The sequence below is a fragment of the Perca flavescens genome, chromosome 6, assembly GCF_004354835.1.
Source record: "Perca flavescens isolate YP-PL-M2 chromosome 6, PFLA_1.0, whole genome shotgun sequence".
In the NCBI taxonomy this organism is placed as follows: Eukaryota; Metazoa; Chordata; class Actinopteri; order Perciformes; family Percidae; genus Perca; species Perca flavescens.
The window spans coordinates 11,199,543-11,217,456 of record NC_041336.1 but is presented as its reverse complement, the minus strand read 5'-3'; the positions used below and the strand labels follow the sequence as shown (position 1 = coordinate 11,217,456).

The 17,914-nt window shown below is 40.9% G+C and overlaps 1 protein-coding gene across 1 annotated transcript in view; it reads left to right on the top strand.

Moving 5' to 3' along the window:
• The first annotated feature begins 3,964 nt into the window (after positions 1-3,964).
• rgl2 (ral guanine nucleotide dissociation stimulator-like 2) overlaps positions 3,965-17,914 on the top strand; it is a 35,460-nt gene continuing 21,510 nt past the window's right edge. The window contains exons 1-4 of the mRNA XM_028579708.1: positions 3,965-4,463; positions 7,070-7,236; positions 17,311-17,358; positions 17,791-17,874. Coding sequence (XP_028435509.1) covers positions 7,078-7,236; positions 17,311-17,358; positions 17,791-17,874 — 291 coding nt within the window. The 5' untranslated portion in view covers positions 3,965-4,463; positions 7,070-7,077. The remainder of the gene's footprint in view (positions 4,464-7,069; positions 7,237-17,310; positions 17,359-17,790; positions 17,875-17,914) is intronic.

Sequence of the window (17,914 nt, the reverse complement as noted above, 5' to 3'; positions counted from 1 at the left end):
AAAGGAATGTAGGTGGTGTTTTTGCTTTCTTTATTAAAAAAAGAAAAGGAAATGTCAGTTGTGAGTGAACATCCCATCGCTCCTAAAACGAGTCAGCTTTAGAATGCCACAATAGAAATAGCACTGCAGATTTTCTGGAATAAATGTGCTCACTAACGTGAATCACATAACATTTGACAAGATTTCTCTTACTTAAAAAGACATTTCCTTTCAACAAATGATACAATTTTAAATGTAGAATAGCATATCCGGTCCTCTTTGCTGCATATACTGGAAGCCAAAGTGGCACACAGCATTTGGAAACTCCAAAGTGGACAAATAGGCTACCACATCTGCAGGACAGAAGAGATGTGACATCCAGAGGGACATCTCCTCTCAACACGACATCCGGGACGTCATTTAAGGTGTGATGGAAAATATTGTTCACACAGAACAAGTATGGCTCACACCAACTCAAGTCATGCATGTAAGACAATTGCCACAAACAATGCAGGCATCTATTTTTAGTGCAGCATTTAGCAATTTAAGATCCAGTAATAATAATAATAATAATAATAATAATAATAATAATAAACCAAACACCATATTGTTGGATAAATGACACAAAAAAAAAACATGTACTGCTTTAAACAACGATAAACATGAGGCCCAAACTGCTATAAGAGAGTCCCAGACACACTATTAAATTTGAACCATTCTAAATCAAGCATAATGTACAGTAGATTATACTTACAGTTAAGGTGCTTTGGAGGAATAGCCTGCCACGTTTTGGCTACAGGCACATGCATCCAAGGCAAGCCAAGGTTTTTGTTTTTTTATTGTTGTGTCTTTTCTTGTTTATTGATGTCTTACACATTACTCACACCAGTCAAGCGAAGCGTATGGTAACACCACCGTGCGGTTCAAAATGGCCCCTGGCAGATTAACAAGTGGTGAAGTACCAGTTTCCAACTGTTACCACTAGGTGGTGAGCAAATACAAGGACTACAACCGCACTGCAATCAGTCAGTCGGAGGGATGTTCAGGGTCACTGGGTTGAGACTGAAGTTAAGGATGATGTGATAACTGTGATACCCAACCTGTGGGTTGAGGACCAGTGCTGGAATGTAACTGAGTGCATTTACTCAAATGCGCAAGCACAATGTTGACTTACTATTTCAATTGTACGATACTTAGTTACTTTTTGGAAGCCAATATTGTACTTTTTACTCCACCACATTTATTTGACACCTTTAGTTGCAAATTTGCAGATTAAGATTATTAATGCAGAATATAAATCAGATAGTAGTTTTACTTTTGGTGGTTTAAGTATATTTTTACTGAAGGAAGATTTTGAAGGCAGGACTTTTACTTGTAACAGAGTATTTCTACAATGTGGCATTGATCATTTTATTTAAGTAAAAGATCTGAGTACTTTTTCTGCCTCACCATTTTTTTCAAATCTTTGCTTTTTTTTGTCTTGACATACTGGAGAGTTGTACTTCCTCAGTACTCTAAAAACTACTAAAATGAAAGGATCAGAACATCCCTCGTTGGTTGAACTTCTCACAGCTCATGCACTGAGCGTGGATGTACTTCCTACCTACGGCAACTGCAGAAACATGGCCTACCACAAGAGCTGCTGGCCATCTTCTACACTGCTGCCATTGAATCCATCCTCTGCACATCCATCACCGTTTGGTTTGGGGCAGCCACAAAACAGGACAAACGCAGATTACAACACACAATTGGGGCAGCTGAAAAAAATCATTGGTGCCCCCCTACCCTCCCTCCAGGACTTGTACACTGGTAGGACCAGGAAGTGGGCAGAGAACATCGCCAAAGACCCCACACATCCTGCACACACTCTCTTTAACCTCCTCCCCTTTGGCAGGCGCTACAGATCCCTGCGCACAAAAACAAGCAGACACAAGAACAGCTTCTTTCCCACTGCCATCACTCTACTGAACTGCGGATAAGTGGGGTCATCCCCACTTTGGCCACTCACCCACTTCTCTACACATTACATACTTATCATTCCAATATGCATCGTGCACACTACTTTGCACTATTACTTTTTGACTTTACATCCCACTCCATGTGTACTTGTCTTGATATTGTGTCTTATTTGTATATTTGTGTTTTTGTATATTATGTTGATTTGTGCCTATGTGTATATGGTTGTCTCTATCGTACAGTATGTGTCTATATTACTATTTTTCTACTGAATGTTTAGTACTACATGTCTATTTGTTGAATGTATAGAGAGTTAACACCTAGTCAAATTCCTTTGTGTATGTAAGTATACTTGGCCAATAATACTGATTCTGATTCTGATGTGATGAGAGGTCACAAGCATGGCCTGGCTTTAAAGTTCCCATGACATGGTGCTCTTTGGATGCTTTTATATAGACCTTAGTGGTCCCCTAACACTGTATATGAAGTCTCTTTCCCGAAATTCAGCCTTGGTGCAGAATTACAGACACAATGAGCTTTCATTAGTATGTGCCATTTCTGAGAGAGACCTCTCAGGTCTCATGACCTCATAAGGAGCAAGATTCCAGATCGGCCCATCTGAGCTTTCATTTTCTCAAAGGCAGAGCAGGATACCCAGGGCTCGGTTTACACCTATCACCATTTCTAGCCACTGGGGGGCCATAGGCAGGCTGGGGGAACTCATATTAATGTTAAAAAACCTCATAAAGTGACATTTTCATGCCATGGGACCTTTAAAGAGTCCTAAACCAGAAAGGTTAGAAACTAGTATGATCCTATATTAACATTGAAATTATGTGATTGTTGTACATTATATCATGTAGTGTCATCATATGTTGTGTCTTTTTGGGTTTTTGGCGATTTACCCTTTGTGTGTCAGTGAAACACACATTATTTCAACTTCCTGTCTGCACATTATCACATCACATGGTGGCTGTGGTAACTATTTATGGCTGTGGTTACAAACAGTCCCATTCATAACTGCCAGCTGACAGTCGAGGTATGCAACAATAACAGCAGCATGTCTAATCTCAGCCAGTCCTTTTGGCATGGCAGCCTCTCACTGATAAGTGCATCAGCTAATTCATCAAAGATCGGACAGAGAGTTAAGCTTGATACTGTTCGGATCAGAGTCAGGTGATGTCATGAGACTCAGGGGTGTGCACACAAACACACACACACACACACACACACACACACACACACACACACGCGCACACACGCAATGCTCACTTTAAGATTAACTGCCATTGTTATTAAAGATGCAGGCAATCCTACTGTCTATACCTAATGTTTATAATTGACTGTAGTTGGAAATCCACTCACACTCTACTGTTTACTTATTTACTTATTATTGGCCATCTTGGCCATTTGGTGGTTGTGATATATTGATGAACATGTGTTGTGGTCATATGCATGTTTTTTTTTTTTTTGTATATGTACGTTGCTCTATTGATAATTGTATGGGGGGTTCATTTGACGTTAACAATACCACAGTGTAAAAATATCCTGCATGCAATTTTTTTTTCAGATAAGTAAAAGTAGCCTCATTGTGCAGAAAATTCTATAACTGTAATATGCAGTAGGCCTATATTATATATATTATTATATTTTTTTTACTGGTGCATTAACTGTTTACACAACATTTTACTGTTGTAGTTGATTACTGTAAGGTCATAGACTGTATATGGTCAAGGTAAAGTAGGCCCATTACTGTAATACAAATTTTGCATGATTAGAAGAAAGATATTTTAAGGTTTGGTATGCAATACGCATGAACTAAGTGTATTAAAATAAAGTCATAAAGTTAACCCCTGGGCTTTTGGATTTGGTGTTATGGTTACCGTCAGGATTAGGTTAGATGAGGTGAAGAGGTTACAGGTTTAAGGTCTGTCACTGGTAAGAGAAAAGCGTGTGTGTGTAGCTTGCGTGCGTGCGTGCGTACGCTCGAGCCGATCGTGCGGAAATGCGTCTGTGCGTTTCCCTCTTCTGCCCCTGAAGTCGCATTTCCCCGGAGGAGCGGTGTATTGGAGCCGGGCTGCTGTACACTGTGTAGCACCCAGAGAGACGGTGCTGTTGCCAAAGCGATGAGTCCACAACATACAGGAACTGCGATGTCATAAAGAGAGAGAGAGAGAGAGAGAGAGAGAGAGAGAGAGAGAGAGAGAGAGAGAGGGGGGGGGGAAGGAGGAGGAGAGGAGAGGAGAGGAGAGGGAGTTTGCAGCTTGGCCAAAGTGCGCTATCAGCTGCTGAAGGCTGGATAGACGAGCGGTGCGGGGATACTGATAGAGAGGAGAGAGGGTGGGGGCGCGAGGCGGTGGACGGAGACTCTCTCGTCGTTGTCGTCGGTGACGGTCGTACAGATGGGCGCGACTCTCCTCAGCTGAGCCGGCCACCGATCCAGCAGCACCAGAGGCCACCCAATGCTGCCTGAATCCAGCTGACCACAGTTGGACAACCCACATCCTGCGAATGCCACTTGGCTATAAGTAAGTTGATTTACAGCTTCACTCACTTCTCTTCCTCTAGGCTATATTTTTGTTTTTTACATGTCAGTGTGTGACTCATAGTAGGAAGCACATTTCACCATTGGTCACTATTGTGGGTTTTAATACGAGTGTCAGCACGCTCAAACTTTAACAGCCCTCACACTGTCGTGCTTTATTCACATCATCCAGCCTACATTGTGACAAGACGCTATCATTAGGACTGAGCATAACTGTAGCACCACCCTATGGCGGCATGCATTGAGCAGAAAAGTAGCATTATGGGGTGTGTGACTAAGCTGTAACCTAGTTACAGCTGTACAGTATGTGTTTGTTTTCCTCAGTCATATGTGCTCTGTTTGCTTTGGTCAGATCCAGTGAATAGCAGGCATTCAGACTTCTGCTTAGCCGTTGGTTGGGGCATAAACTTGGACTTGTTTTCCCTGCAGGCCTGCGCGTCTCTCCCTCTGTCATGCAGACTGCAAACTAGTTTCTTAAGCAAGATTATAATGAGCCAAATTACAAAACTACAACAATGACAAATGAGCACGTAGGAGAAAGGAAGTGTTGCACAAATGCTACAACGCTGCAGGCGTCCAAGACAAAAGCACAATGGTAAGTTGGGAGTGCCAGCACATTTTTATATCACACTTGAGGCTTTTTAAACCCCTGCTCTTTCTTAACCAGAGCTGTGAGAGCGGATAGGGGGTCCTCGAAGGAAATTTTCACCAGGATGGAAGTGTCAGCAGGCTCTTTAGGGGACTGATTATTTGGCCTTTCAGCTACAGCAGCCACCTGGCAGCCATTCTGCATGTTTTGCTCAGAAAAGTCAAAAGAAACTTTAATACACACATTCATCAACATGTAATCAATCCATAGTTGAGCATTTCAATAGCACGTTCTACTGTATCACCTCTCTATCTCTCTCTCTTTCCTATAAACCTCTCTTCCTGAAACAGTGTTTATGAGATGTCTATCTTCATGGCCATCCAAATACCAAAGCGAGGAAAGGGAAATGGAAGGAGGGTTGCTATGCAAATCCTGACATGCGGTGGGGCACTATGAATGTGTTAAACAAATCAACCACGAAATGGCCTCCGTGCTGCCATTAACTTACTGCAGTGTGTTCCTTTCATTTAAAATGTCTAGAATTTGCACTCAAAGGTTGCTCTACTGTTTTTGTAAGTCAAACCTGAGCCTGATAAACTGTCCAACGTTGAGCAGGTTCAGATAGTTAGCTGGTAACAAAAAAAGAACTCAAAAACTGAAATAAAAGTGGCAATACATGTATTGGCATGTATTGTTGTTCTAATCAGACTTTATTGTGATCATTAAAAGTTCATTCTATCCATCTATTATCTACCTACCTCAAAGTTTAAAAATCTATCCACTAAGGTAAGGAAAGGCCAGTTTATTTGTATAGTGCCTTTTAACAACAAGGCAATTCAGAGTGCTTTACATAAGACATAAAAATGCATTAAAAGATAGCATATCAGGCTTAGATTAACTTTTAAATACAATAGAAGAACAGAACGAGGACTGTGGAGTTTGTGCCCCATCGCTTACAGTGAAAACACATTTGACAGGGAACATTTTATTGCACCGGTGAACAGCGGGAATGATTACAGCAAGCAAAACCTGTTTCAGTGTTCATATGATGATATGATTATTGGTTTAAGACAGACTTGGAAAATTGTGAACCTATCCCTTAGATATAAAGTAAACAAAAGGCGATTTAAAACAAATTCTGCATTTAAGAAGAGTAAAATAAAGTAGGAGATAAAAAGAATCTGTAATATATTAGTTTCAGATATTTGGTGCATACAAACTGAGCTTCTCCATGTTTCGGGGCAGGACGCTTCATAATGTAGGCCTACAGTAGCCGCAGATTACAAATGTATGTAAACCATTCAGTGAGTTATAAACCAATAGTAATATTTTGAAATTAGTTCTTTTAAACACAGGAAGCCAGTGCTCTCCTGGCCTTAGTGAGTGATTTGTAAGGAGAATAATAGCAAACAGTATAGTAAGCTTCAAATGTTACTTTAAAACGTACTAATACTAACTATGAGAATACTAGTAATTACTAATGATAAACATGTTGTCTAATCCCAATTAACTCACCAGATGTTTGTCTGAACCACAGCCTAAAGCTCGTTTTATGCTTCTGCGTCGAATCGACGGCGTACCCGACGCATGTCGCTCGGCCGTGGCTTGGTAGCGTTGCATTTCTCCCGACTCATTTCCTGGTTCTCCTTCTCCATAAACAACGTGAAATCAAGGAGAGGGTTAACTCTTCCTGCTAAAGATGTCCCATCGTGGCCAGAAAGAACAGGGGAGACACTTTGTTTCTCTCACTGTAACTCTAGAGTCGGTACTCGCTCCGAAGCCAATCGCCGTCACGCTCTCACTTCTCCCTCGCTCTATCACCCACTCCCCCACACACACACACATGCCGGCTCGTCGCACACACCAGCGCACAAGTATAAACATCATGCCACTTACGTAGGCTACGGCGAAAGCTCTGCGTGGAGCCTCCGTAGATCCATAAAACAGGCTTAAGAGACCACGAAACACTTATTTTTTCATGTCCTTCCTGTCTGTGGCAGCTGGCACCATGCTCCCCCGTAGCATGCGAACAGGAGGTTATGACCTGCCGGGGGTGGAGTCAAGCGACGTGCCTCTCATTGGCTACCGGCCCTTACCGCCTGACAGCGGCACCCCGGGCAACCAATCAAGGAGGGGGAGCGGCAGCGATGAATTGGAAACTTCACAGGTAAGTGTTTTCCTTCTGCCTCATGTAAAACACGATCATCATTTTGTCTCTTTAGCGTGTTACAGAGTTTGACACAAAGTTAATTTCTCAGAGCTCTGTTCTGTGGACTCTTCGTGGCGTTTGACAGTTTGAGTACTGACACTCTTCTGCCATCAACTTTATTAGACTTTCTTCTGTTCACACAATAAAGTGGTATGACGGCGATGAGAGAACTTTTTATTTGTCATGGCTCTCCTAGGCGACACCGCTAACAGCAATTAGGACTGTGAAACCGTGCATGCTGAGTTCAACTATCAGGTTCTTGAATAAACAGCAGATGTGGTCACCTGTTTTTTTTTAGAAAACCCTGAGGGAATAAACACAGTGTGATTCAGTAAGTAAGAGAGAGATGAAGATGGCATATGTGTGTGTGTGTGTGTGTGTGTGTGTGTGTGTCTCCTGTGCCCAGTAGTATATTTCCACCAGGGCAACCCAAATGCTGTTACTTTCCAAAAACTGAATAAATTCCTCTAGTGCCATCATCATGCCAAGATTCTCATATGCCTAATACTTAGGTTTATGACCAAATATCTGCAAAACGAACATTTCCATTAGCTTCAGCCTTACTTTGTGTTTAGTGCTAATTAGCAAATGGTGGAGGCTAACACGCTAAACTACGATGGTGAACATGGTAAACATTATACCTGCTTAGCATCAGGATGTTTGCATTGTCATTGTGAGCATGTTAGCTTCTAGCATTTAGCTTAACCCTTGTGTGGTGTTCATTTTTTATTTATTTTTTTAAAGGTCCCATGACATGGTGCTCTTTGGAAGCTTTTATATAGACCTTAGTGGTCCCCTAATACTGTATCTGAAGTCTCTTTTATATAGACCTTAGTGGTCCATTAATACTGTATCTGAAGTCTCTTTTATATAGACCTTAGTGGTCCCCTAATACTGTATCTGAAGTCTCTTTTATATAGACCTTAGTGGTCCCCTAATACTGTATCTGAAGTCTCTTTTATATAGACCTTGGTGGTCCCCTAATACTGTATCTGAAGTCTCTTTTATATAGACCTTAGTGGTCCCCTAATACTGTATCTGAAGTCTCTTTTATATAGACCTTAGTGGTCCCCTAATACTGTATCTGAAGTCTCTTTTATATAGACCTTAGTGGTCCCCTAATACTGTATCTGAAGTCTCTTTTATATAGACCTTAGTGGTCCCCTAATACTGTATCTGAAGTCTCTTTTATATAGACCTTAGTGGTCCCCTAATACTGTATCTGAAGTCTCTTTTATATAGACCTTAGTGGTCCCCTAATACTGTATCGGAAGTCTCTTTCCTGAAATTCAGCCTTGGTGCAGAATTACAGCCACTAGAGCCAGTCCCACAATGAGCTTTCCTTAGGATGTGCCATTTCTGTGTCTGTAGCTATTGAGAAGGAGAGAGGGGGGGAAGGTGGGGTGTGGCCTTGACCAACTGCCATTTTTCTCGTTTGAAAGCCATGATGTCTCTCTCTTTCTCATGGGTGAGCCAAATTCTCTGGGGGGGCAAAGCAGTGAAAGGGGAGGTAAGCTTGCTCCTTATGACCTCATAAGGAGAAAGATTCCAGATATTTTCTCAAAGGCAGAGCAGGATACCCAGGGCTCGGTTTACACTTATCGCCATATCTAGCTACTGGGGGACCATAGGCAGGCTTGGGGAACTCATATTAATGTTAAAAAACCTCATAAAGTGACATTGTCATGCCATGGGACCTTTAAAGATCATTTTTTTATTATTTTTATATTTTGAACATACAACATACAGAACAAACCGATACAATTAGACAATAACCAAAACCCTCACCCACCCCCCACCCTCTGCAGCCTCGAGGAAAACAAAAACAAATCAATATACAAGAAAACAAAAATCACACCTTGCCTAATCGCTCTCCTCTAATTCTTGTGATGCTGAGGTCACCAGGGCCAATAGCCAGTGTTGGGAAGGATACTTTCAAAACGTATTTCGTTACAGAATCCAGAATACATGCCCACAAATGTAATTTGTAACGTATTCCGTTACGTTACTCAATCTGAGTAACGTATTCTGAATACTTGGATTACTTCAAGATTACTTCCACATTGAATTGCGTTTTATAAGTGTAGGAATGCGGCTATCACATCCAGCTTACTAAACAGGCCTATAATGGTGTGTTCTTTTTATTCCAACTAGCTGAATGTGTACCTGAACAAGCAGATAGATTATTGTATTGGTAGTCCCGAACTGCATAGCCCACTACAAAAATCGAACTGCAGTCTAAGCTACCACAAGCTAATTTTAGCTAACGTTAGTTAGCATGTCAAACGGGGCTATAGTCTTTAAACGGCTCTGGAGCTAGTAAATCAGCACCTAGGAGAATGTAAAGTCGCACGTCAATGTTAAAATAGCAAGGTGACCAGTAAAACTACAGCAGACGACTACCATTGGCTAATTAAAAATATAACTTACTTTAAGATGCTTCTTCAGGTTGGAGGTGGAGTAATTTGGGGCTGAAAGGAGGTTGGTTGCTGGCAAGCAGAGGCTGCACGGCACAGTTAGCTGTATTTCATTCTCCCTGTTCGTTCTTTAATGTGAAATGCTGTTTGAATTTCCAAGATAGAAACGTATTGCTGCCCTGTCTCTGTTGTGCCGGTTCCGACTCCATTGTGACTGATCACGCAAATAGCTATTTTTTTCTATTTCATATCGGGGCTTCTGGAAAATGCAGTTGCCTTAATTTATTCAGAGTGAATAAACTCGTGAAACGGAGAAGTATTGTCATGTAATCCATTGATTTTAACAATGTAACTGTATTCTAAATACCAACTATTTAAATTGTAACTGTAACGGAATACAGTTACTCATAATTTGTATTCTGAATAAGTAACGCCGTTACATGTATTCCGTTACTCCCCAACACTGCCGATAGCTGCGCTGCTGCGTTTCTCCATAGGTCTATAGTCGATGGCTTGGCTTTGTTAATCCTTGCTGTAGGTGTTCATATTTTTGTTACACAGCCAATGTTCCCGGGTCTGGTGGACCCACCACATTATTAGGCTTTTAAATCAATACAGCCATAACAATTAATGTAAAAATACTTAAGAGATGTTTACTTTAGCACAATTACCAATGATATATACCTCATTTATGGTTCATATTTGCCATTTACCCCTGTGAGATCACATTTATGATCATATGATCATTTTCGTTTTTTTTGTGAGAAAAAAAATAGAAACAAGATTTTTGATCATTATTGGTGCTTATTTCTTAGAACTTAATCAGAACAGGTGAAAGTGCTTGAAATGTAACAATTTCGTAACTTTGTGTGGGAATAGCTGGTGCAGAAAGACGACATTCCTGCACACAGACACCTACACTAACACGCACACATACAGACGCACAGACACACACACACACACACACACACACACACACACACACACACACACACACACACACACAGACAGGTAGGAGTGTCCTCCAGTTAGGAGGAAATGCACAGACTCCAGGATAACATCTGTAACATGGACGCAGTTGAACTGAAACTGAAGAGTTTAAAAGGTTCATGGAACAGGTGAATTTCCCACGATCTTTCACCTCTGTTAATGTTTAGTGACTTCAAAGTGTGGTTCGTTGAGTCATATCAGAAGCTCCTCAGATGGTTGAACTTTACACACAGTTGGAGTGTTGTTTTGGGGCTTTTTCCTGCAAAGTATTGTTCAGTTTTATCTTTCGATATCTACACATGAGGGCAGGATTTCTTCTCTCTTACATGTGGTAAAAAAAAAAAAAGCTTCAGACCTCAACAGCCATAGTGGTAAGAAAACATTTTCCTCGAGTCATGATGACCTACTGACCCCATCCACACAAGACCTGCACATGACTCTTTGGTTTTACTTAGCAAGGAACTCCTCGCAGCTAAAAAAAAAAAGAAGACTCTGTGCTGGTGTCACATGGCGGCTGCAGACCTCGCAGTAAATAATGTATGTGGCGGTTTGGCCGGTCAATGTGGTGTACACCCGCTCTCCCTGTAAACAGTATCCAGTATCACAGGCCGTCTCCAAGGACAGTCTGTCGAGTGGAATCCAATACGGCCACTTGTTGGTTTTTTAATGAGGGAAACTTGGATGTGTGAGTCAAAATGCATGAAGTGAAAACCTCGAGTGAACAATGAAGCTTCTAGGTGAAAGAAACAAAGTGTGTTTTTAGGTTTAGTTTAATTGATTGAAATAAAAGAAGAAAAAAAAAACCTAAAGAATATGGTTAATACAGATAACAGATAATGATGTAATTGCCTTGCTTGGTGGTGTATTTCTCTAATCCCAAATGCACATAATGGTTTCAAAGAGCAGACAGCACCTTTGGGGTGAACTTGAACACTGCCTTTGATGGCCAGGTTGTGTTAAAAAAAGCATCTAGTTCGTAGAATGTGTTGTCTTACCATGGAGGAAAGCAAAAGTGTTTAAATTGATGGTAGCAAATCCCCTGCAGCAAGATTCCAATGTCAAATATACTAGAAGAGTATGAGCAAATGAATGTGCGTTGTTTTGGAATAACAATCACATAGGTGTGTAATGTTCGGGTGTCCACATACTTTGGCGTGCTAGCTCGCTACTCCCATAAATCCACTTTTGACTGATAGGAACAAGTTAACGCCTGTTATCTGGACATTTTAGTGGAAATCACTCAGGCAATCAGGCAAAGTTCGAACACCAAAAAGTCAACTATTCCCTACAGATTAACTTGCAGAACATCACAGACTGATGATATCTAACAGCGTAATCACATCCAACTGAGGTTTTTTTTTTTCGTCCTATTGGGGAGAATACAGCTTTGAGCTGAATGCCACAGAGTTTTACTTGAAAGAGAGTAGATAACGGGCACCAAGGGATACATAGATGAAAGCCTGAGATGAGGAGCAGAGAGAAAGATAGGAAGGAAGGGGTCTGGGTTGTGGACCACTTAAAAAACAATGGTTATGTTAAAGCTTCAGAAGATGTATTTATGACCCCCTGTCCAGTGGAAAGACTAAATAAGGGTGGCAGCGGTGTGTGTGTTGGTTCAGAGTCAAAGTTTTTTTTGCAAAGCAGAAGCCCAGCTATATGAATTTATTTAATGGAACTGATTGTATTTTCAGACTGGGGAGAGACGGCTTCCTGCCCGGTGCTTTTTTTGGTGCCGTCCAATAACCGACAAAGTTTTTCAGGAGGAGAGGTTGACGCAGCCTCGGCTTATGATGGAAGGAAAGGGGGAAAAAAATAGCTTCGCAACACGACAGTACGTCCTGCTTCCTGTGTTTGTCTCCAGTTATTATGTACTTCCTGCATGCAACTTAACAACGTTTAGAAAACGGAGAGCTTAGGGCTCTGAGAGAAGATCCCATCTTTGAAAAGAACATAAACAAAGTGTCACATATGGCAACAGCAACAATGGCACATATGGGAAAAATCAATACTGGTTTTGATAAAACCTAAAAATAACAAATTAACAGCTGCAGCTGAGTCTTTTTTTTTTTTTTTACACCAGAAAAAACTCATGCCACCCACTGCGGTGGCCTATAATCATGATGCTTATCCACCAGCCTATGAGACAGCTGAACTCCAAATTACACACATCTATTACGCTTTGAAAAGTTCCTGCACAGAAAAGGCTGGTTTGACCCACATTCAGCCGGATTTTCAGAAGGCAAACTCACTCCACATATACTTTTATCTCAAGTACCTCACTATACCAGCTCTTTCTGGAATAAGGAAACAAAGCGAAGGGCTAGTTATCTTTGTGTCTGTGATAAAGGCCCATGGGGTCACTTTTAAAGTGCTAAAGGCTATCACTTTCACACTTATGTAAGTAATAAGACTGTGCCTTGGGGGGAAATCGTACTATATTAAATATAAACAAGCTGTATTTAAAGCCCTATTAACAATTATTTTTATCTCAGCAAGACTTGTTAGCTCCATGGGGCTGTTTACCATAGTGTTAACTGCCTGCAAATGCTTCTACATGTTCCCTTTGTTTTCTGAGTTAGATTCAGCAGAATACTACAAGGAAATGTTCTGCATCAGGTTTTATTTGTTCTGTTACTATCTATTCTCTTATTGCTGTATCACCTGCGTTATCTCATTCGGACTCCCTGCAACAACTGTTGGTTTAGAGGATCTTATTTGTCGTTTGCTGTCTCAGATTTTGATTCAAGTAAAGAACTTTTTTTTATTTTTTTTATTTCATAGTAATATATCAATATTGGACTACAACAGACAGGCCCACTTTGTTTTAAGAACATTTTAATTTTGTAATTTTCTTGTTTCAGCTTATCCACCATAATGCATGATCTAAGGCTAAGAAACATTGTTGATTGTATCAATTAGTTCCCATGTACTCAAAATGAATTTTACAGGTTGTGTCTTGCAGGGCCTAATGATAGCTACAGAGAATAATGTCCAACTGTGCAAATGTTTTAAAGTAAATACTGTTTACTTTGTGTATAGTCTGGCTTTCTAGGATGACTAATGCTCGTTAGCAGACGTGTGACGCCACTAACTGGAGTAGTTTGAATAGAACGTAATTTTGTATTTTTTATTTTTATGCGCACATTTTGCACACTTCAGTTTTTCTGTCAGCACTTTAACCCAATCCTTGCAGTTAAGCATCTATTCTTCTGGAGGACCTGACTTTAAGACATAATTGTATTCTCTGTATATTAAAAAAGGAATGTGAAAGGTGTCGCTCGTAGTGACAAACCTACAGAGAATTAAAACCCAACTGCAGTTAGCATTTTAGCATATTTTAGCTCATTGTTTTGGTTTTAGCAACTTCACCGTTTTAGACGTTTCGTTTTCATCAACCTTGTTTTCCTTGTTGTTTTTTGCACAAACAAACCCTCTGGTAAACTTGCACTATACTACAGACGGATAAAGATAGCAGCTAGCTGGTGAACATAGTGGAGTATTTAGTAGCTAACGAGCAACATACTGTTTCCAGGAGTTGGTGAACACCAAAATAGAGCTGAGAGGGATTATTGTACATACAGTGGCCAGGATGACCGAAACATAACTTCAGATGACTCCAGATGAATGCTAATGATAAAGCTAATGTTGCTCTGTATATGTTGTTATGTTAGCTGACACACTAATACTAACTGCTAACTGCCCTCCACACACACAGCGTCTCCACCTAGTTAACATGGCTTTTCACTCTGCGATGTCATTAGCGTCTTAAATAAACACAGTTAGCTTCCTGGTTCACTGGCCGTCTGAACATTTGTTACCTCTCGTTACAAGGTCTACAGGCCTCTCCCTGCTCAAACAGCAGCTCAGGCTTTTGAATAAAAATACAGGATGAAGGCTGTGCAATTTTTTTTTACCTGTTATATCCTTAGTCCTCAGTTAATTGTTGTTTTTGCTGTAGTGTGTATTAAAACATGATACTCAGTCAAACTACTTGATCTGTAGGCTATGGGAAGGTCATCTAGAAAGACAAAAAGAGAGCAGAAGAGAGGAGGGGGAGGGATTGAAAGAGAGGGGGTATTGTTCTGGAAATAGCTTCAGGGCTTTGTCTCACAGTGTGTGTGTGCGTGCGTGCGTTCGTGCGTGCATGCGTGTTTGCAGGGCAGTGCTCATGCATGTGTCTATTGATGAGGGTCTGCATTTGTGTGAGCAGTGTGTCTGTATGTGTCCATGGGTGACTGTGTAAAAAGTGACTCACTGAAAATGAGTGTTGTGCTACCAAGACCAACATATCCCTTCCTCTGTGTTTGTGTGTGAAATGGGTGTGCCCAGGTGATGCAGGCTCGCAGGGGGCCGGACTTAGCTCCTGCTTCAGGTGTGTCTTTGTGATATAGAGCCACAAGACGTTGAGAGGCAAACGGTAAAGACATAAAGACACAGATCTAGGTCAACTGACATACACGCCGTGAAATAACAGTATCGAAAGAAAGAGAGAGAGAGAGAGAGAGAGAGAAAAGAAGGCGCAACAGATGAGAGAAAATAGAGAAAATGCTATTCGTAGCTTCATCCTGAAGATTTCCAGGAAGCTGAGGGATTGCTCCCTGTCTGGACTTGCAGAGGGAAAGGTAACTTGGGTGACCATTTTTTTCTGTGTACGTGTTTGTGTGCTTGGGGTGATTTCATTGGAAAGATAGAATCGCATGCAGATTTGCGTAGAATCAAGCAGAGATAGCAGGTAGAATAACAGGTTTGACACGCAGACTATATTACTCAGGGCAGTAGGATCCGTTTTGAATGCAACAAGCGCCTGCTTGGAGCGTTGACCTTTGTTCAAGTCAAGCCAAGGTAATTTGAAAGAGGCCAATAGTGGCTAACATATGCTTATTACAGCTAATTACACCATAGGTCGAACAGGGGGAAAAGAAGGACTCAGTCCCCTCTGCTGTTCGTATGAATATGTTTCTTGGCTTATATGTGACTTTGAATTTGCATATGAGAAAGCAAAATGAATGAAAATATAAGGCAGGGCATTAGCTTTTTTGAGAGGCTGAGCAGTCAAAAGGGTTTATAAGATGTGTTTTTGGTGTATTTGTCTTGTTTTTAAGGTGTTGCTCGTGTTTTATAGTCACGACGACGTACATTACGTTTTAAGTTGTCTGGAGATTCCGCCAGACAACCAGGATGACTTCATACACAGTGTCCTGCTCATGCATTTTTTATGATGGAAAAAGTCACAGTTGCGAAAGTGTCAGTGTCGGAAGGAGTGTGAAACAATATTGATCACTGTATTACTAAGATGTAAATCTGTGATCTAGATGTAAACAAAAGGCTCAGCCCAACCCACAACCGACAATTCCCAACATAAGACTCATTCTCCGCTACTGTAAGAACTAACACTGGACAACAACTAGACCTGAGTTATTCATGTTTTTTGATTCTGTTAAAGATGTGTTTGCATGAGTAAAATATGCCAATATCAGCTGAGAAACACCCATTGCTGATTTCTTTCTTTTTTTTAAGATTATTTTTTGGGCATTTTTAGGCCTTTATTGACATGACAGCTGAAGAAATGAAAGGGGAGAGAGAGGGGGAATGACATGCATGTCAAACCCTGGCCCGCTGCGTCAAGGAGTAAACCTCTATGGGCGCCCGCTCTACCAACTGAGCTATCCGGGCACCCCCATCGCTGATTTCTTAAACCTAGTCAACACTAAAACACGGAAACAGTTGCACTGATGCATTTTATTAATGTTGTAGCTGGTTATATAGTTAGGTAGCTTATTTCGCTGGTTTCCAACCTGGGATCCAGCCCCTACAAAGGGTCACAGCATTACATTACATGTCATTTAGCTGACGCTTTTATCCAAAGCAACTTACAATTACAATTAGAGGGAAAATACATCTTTGATAGAAGTTCTAACAACTCATAGACATCTGAAACAGGCCCCAACTGCAAAAAAAACAGTTTTTTTTAAAAGGTCGCAAGCCAAAAAGGTTAAGGAACCACTGGTTTACTCTTTTACAAAAACAGCTGTCCGATAAATGTAGCGCAGTAAAAAGTACAACATTTGCTGCTGAAATGTAGTGAAGTAGAAGTATAAAGTTGTATAGAATGAAAATACTTAAGTGAAGTACCTCGAAACTGTACCTAACTACGGCACTTGAGTAAAAAAATGAACTGCCACTGGGCTTTAAAGACATTTAAAAGGTGTGGCTTAGAATGTGATTGAAAGCTGTTTTGTGGCATCTGGCTCTTGTCCCTATGGCTGTTCTGACCATATTCAAATGTCTCTGCAGTGCTACTGAAAGTCTCACACTTCTTCTTACTATTAAAATGCTATGAGTCATTGGCTGTCTGCGACATAACCCGTGTGTGTCAATGTGTAGTTGTTGATAAGACTGGGCACCAGTGCTGCCAAGTAATTTGGACAATTATTATTCATTGATTGCACAGGCAGTTCAAGTGTTTTTTAGGCTGCAAGAAGGCTTCATTTTAAACAACACACGCATACTGTACAGTATAATGTGTTGCTTTACTGCTAATTCACTCATTTATAATGCTATTTTTTTTTTACAACAAATAAGGTATTTTGTCTTAACGTCTGCTTTGTTTGGTTCTCTTCTTCAGGCAGAGCCCTCACCAATGAAAACCACCTGGTACTGTGATCTGAATCTGGTAAGTCCAGAGTGTGTTGCACATTGTACGAGCACAGGATATAGATATATTATGTGCCTGTGTGAGCTGATAAAAGTATAAAATAGAACTGTGTCAGGGACTTTCCCCGAGGCTTAAATGGGATCGTTAGAGCTCTATCTAGCATGTGAGAAATTAGTTCAGAGCAGCTTGATTTTGCCCCCCCTTTTTTCTTTTTTAAATTGATAGGCCTATTGGGTGTCTTGTTGAACAGATTATGTCTCAATCATTTTAATGAGACCATCTAATGGTTAGTCAGTTTAGTTTAGTCGGCAGCAAAAAAAAAAAAAAAAAATCTTCTTGAGCGAAACAGTTTATTCCTCTCAATTTCAAAGAATTCAAAGTCCATACTGATTTTCATGAATTCTTTGCAACACATAAACACTGTCTTACTCTGGTTTCTCTGCTCTACAGTCCACTGTGGTGGAGGAAGAGGAGGACGGACTGATCTACACAGTGGTGGTCAAACAGCAGCATGGTGTCCCCAATAGTGTGACGGTGAGTCATGTGCGACTGACTGGAGGCGAGTGGGTGAAAA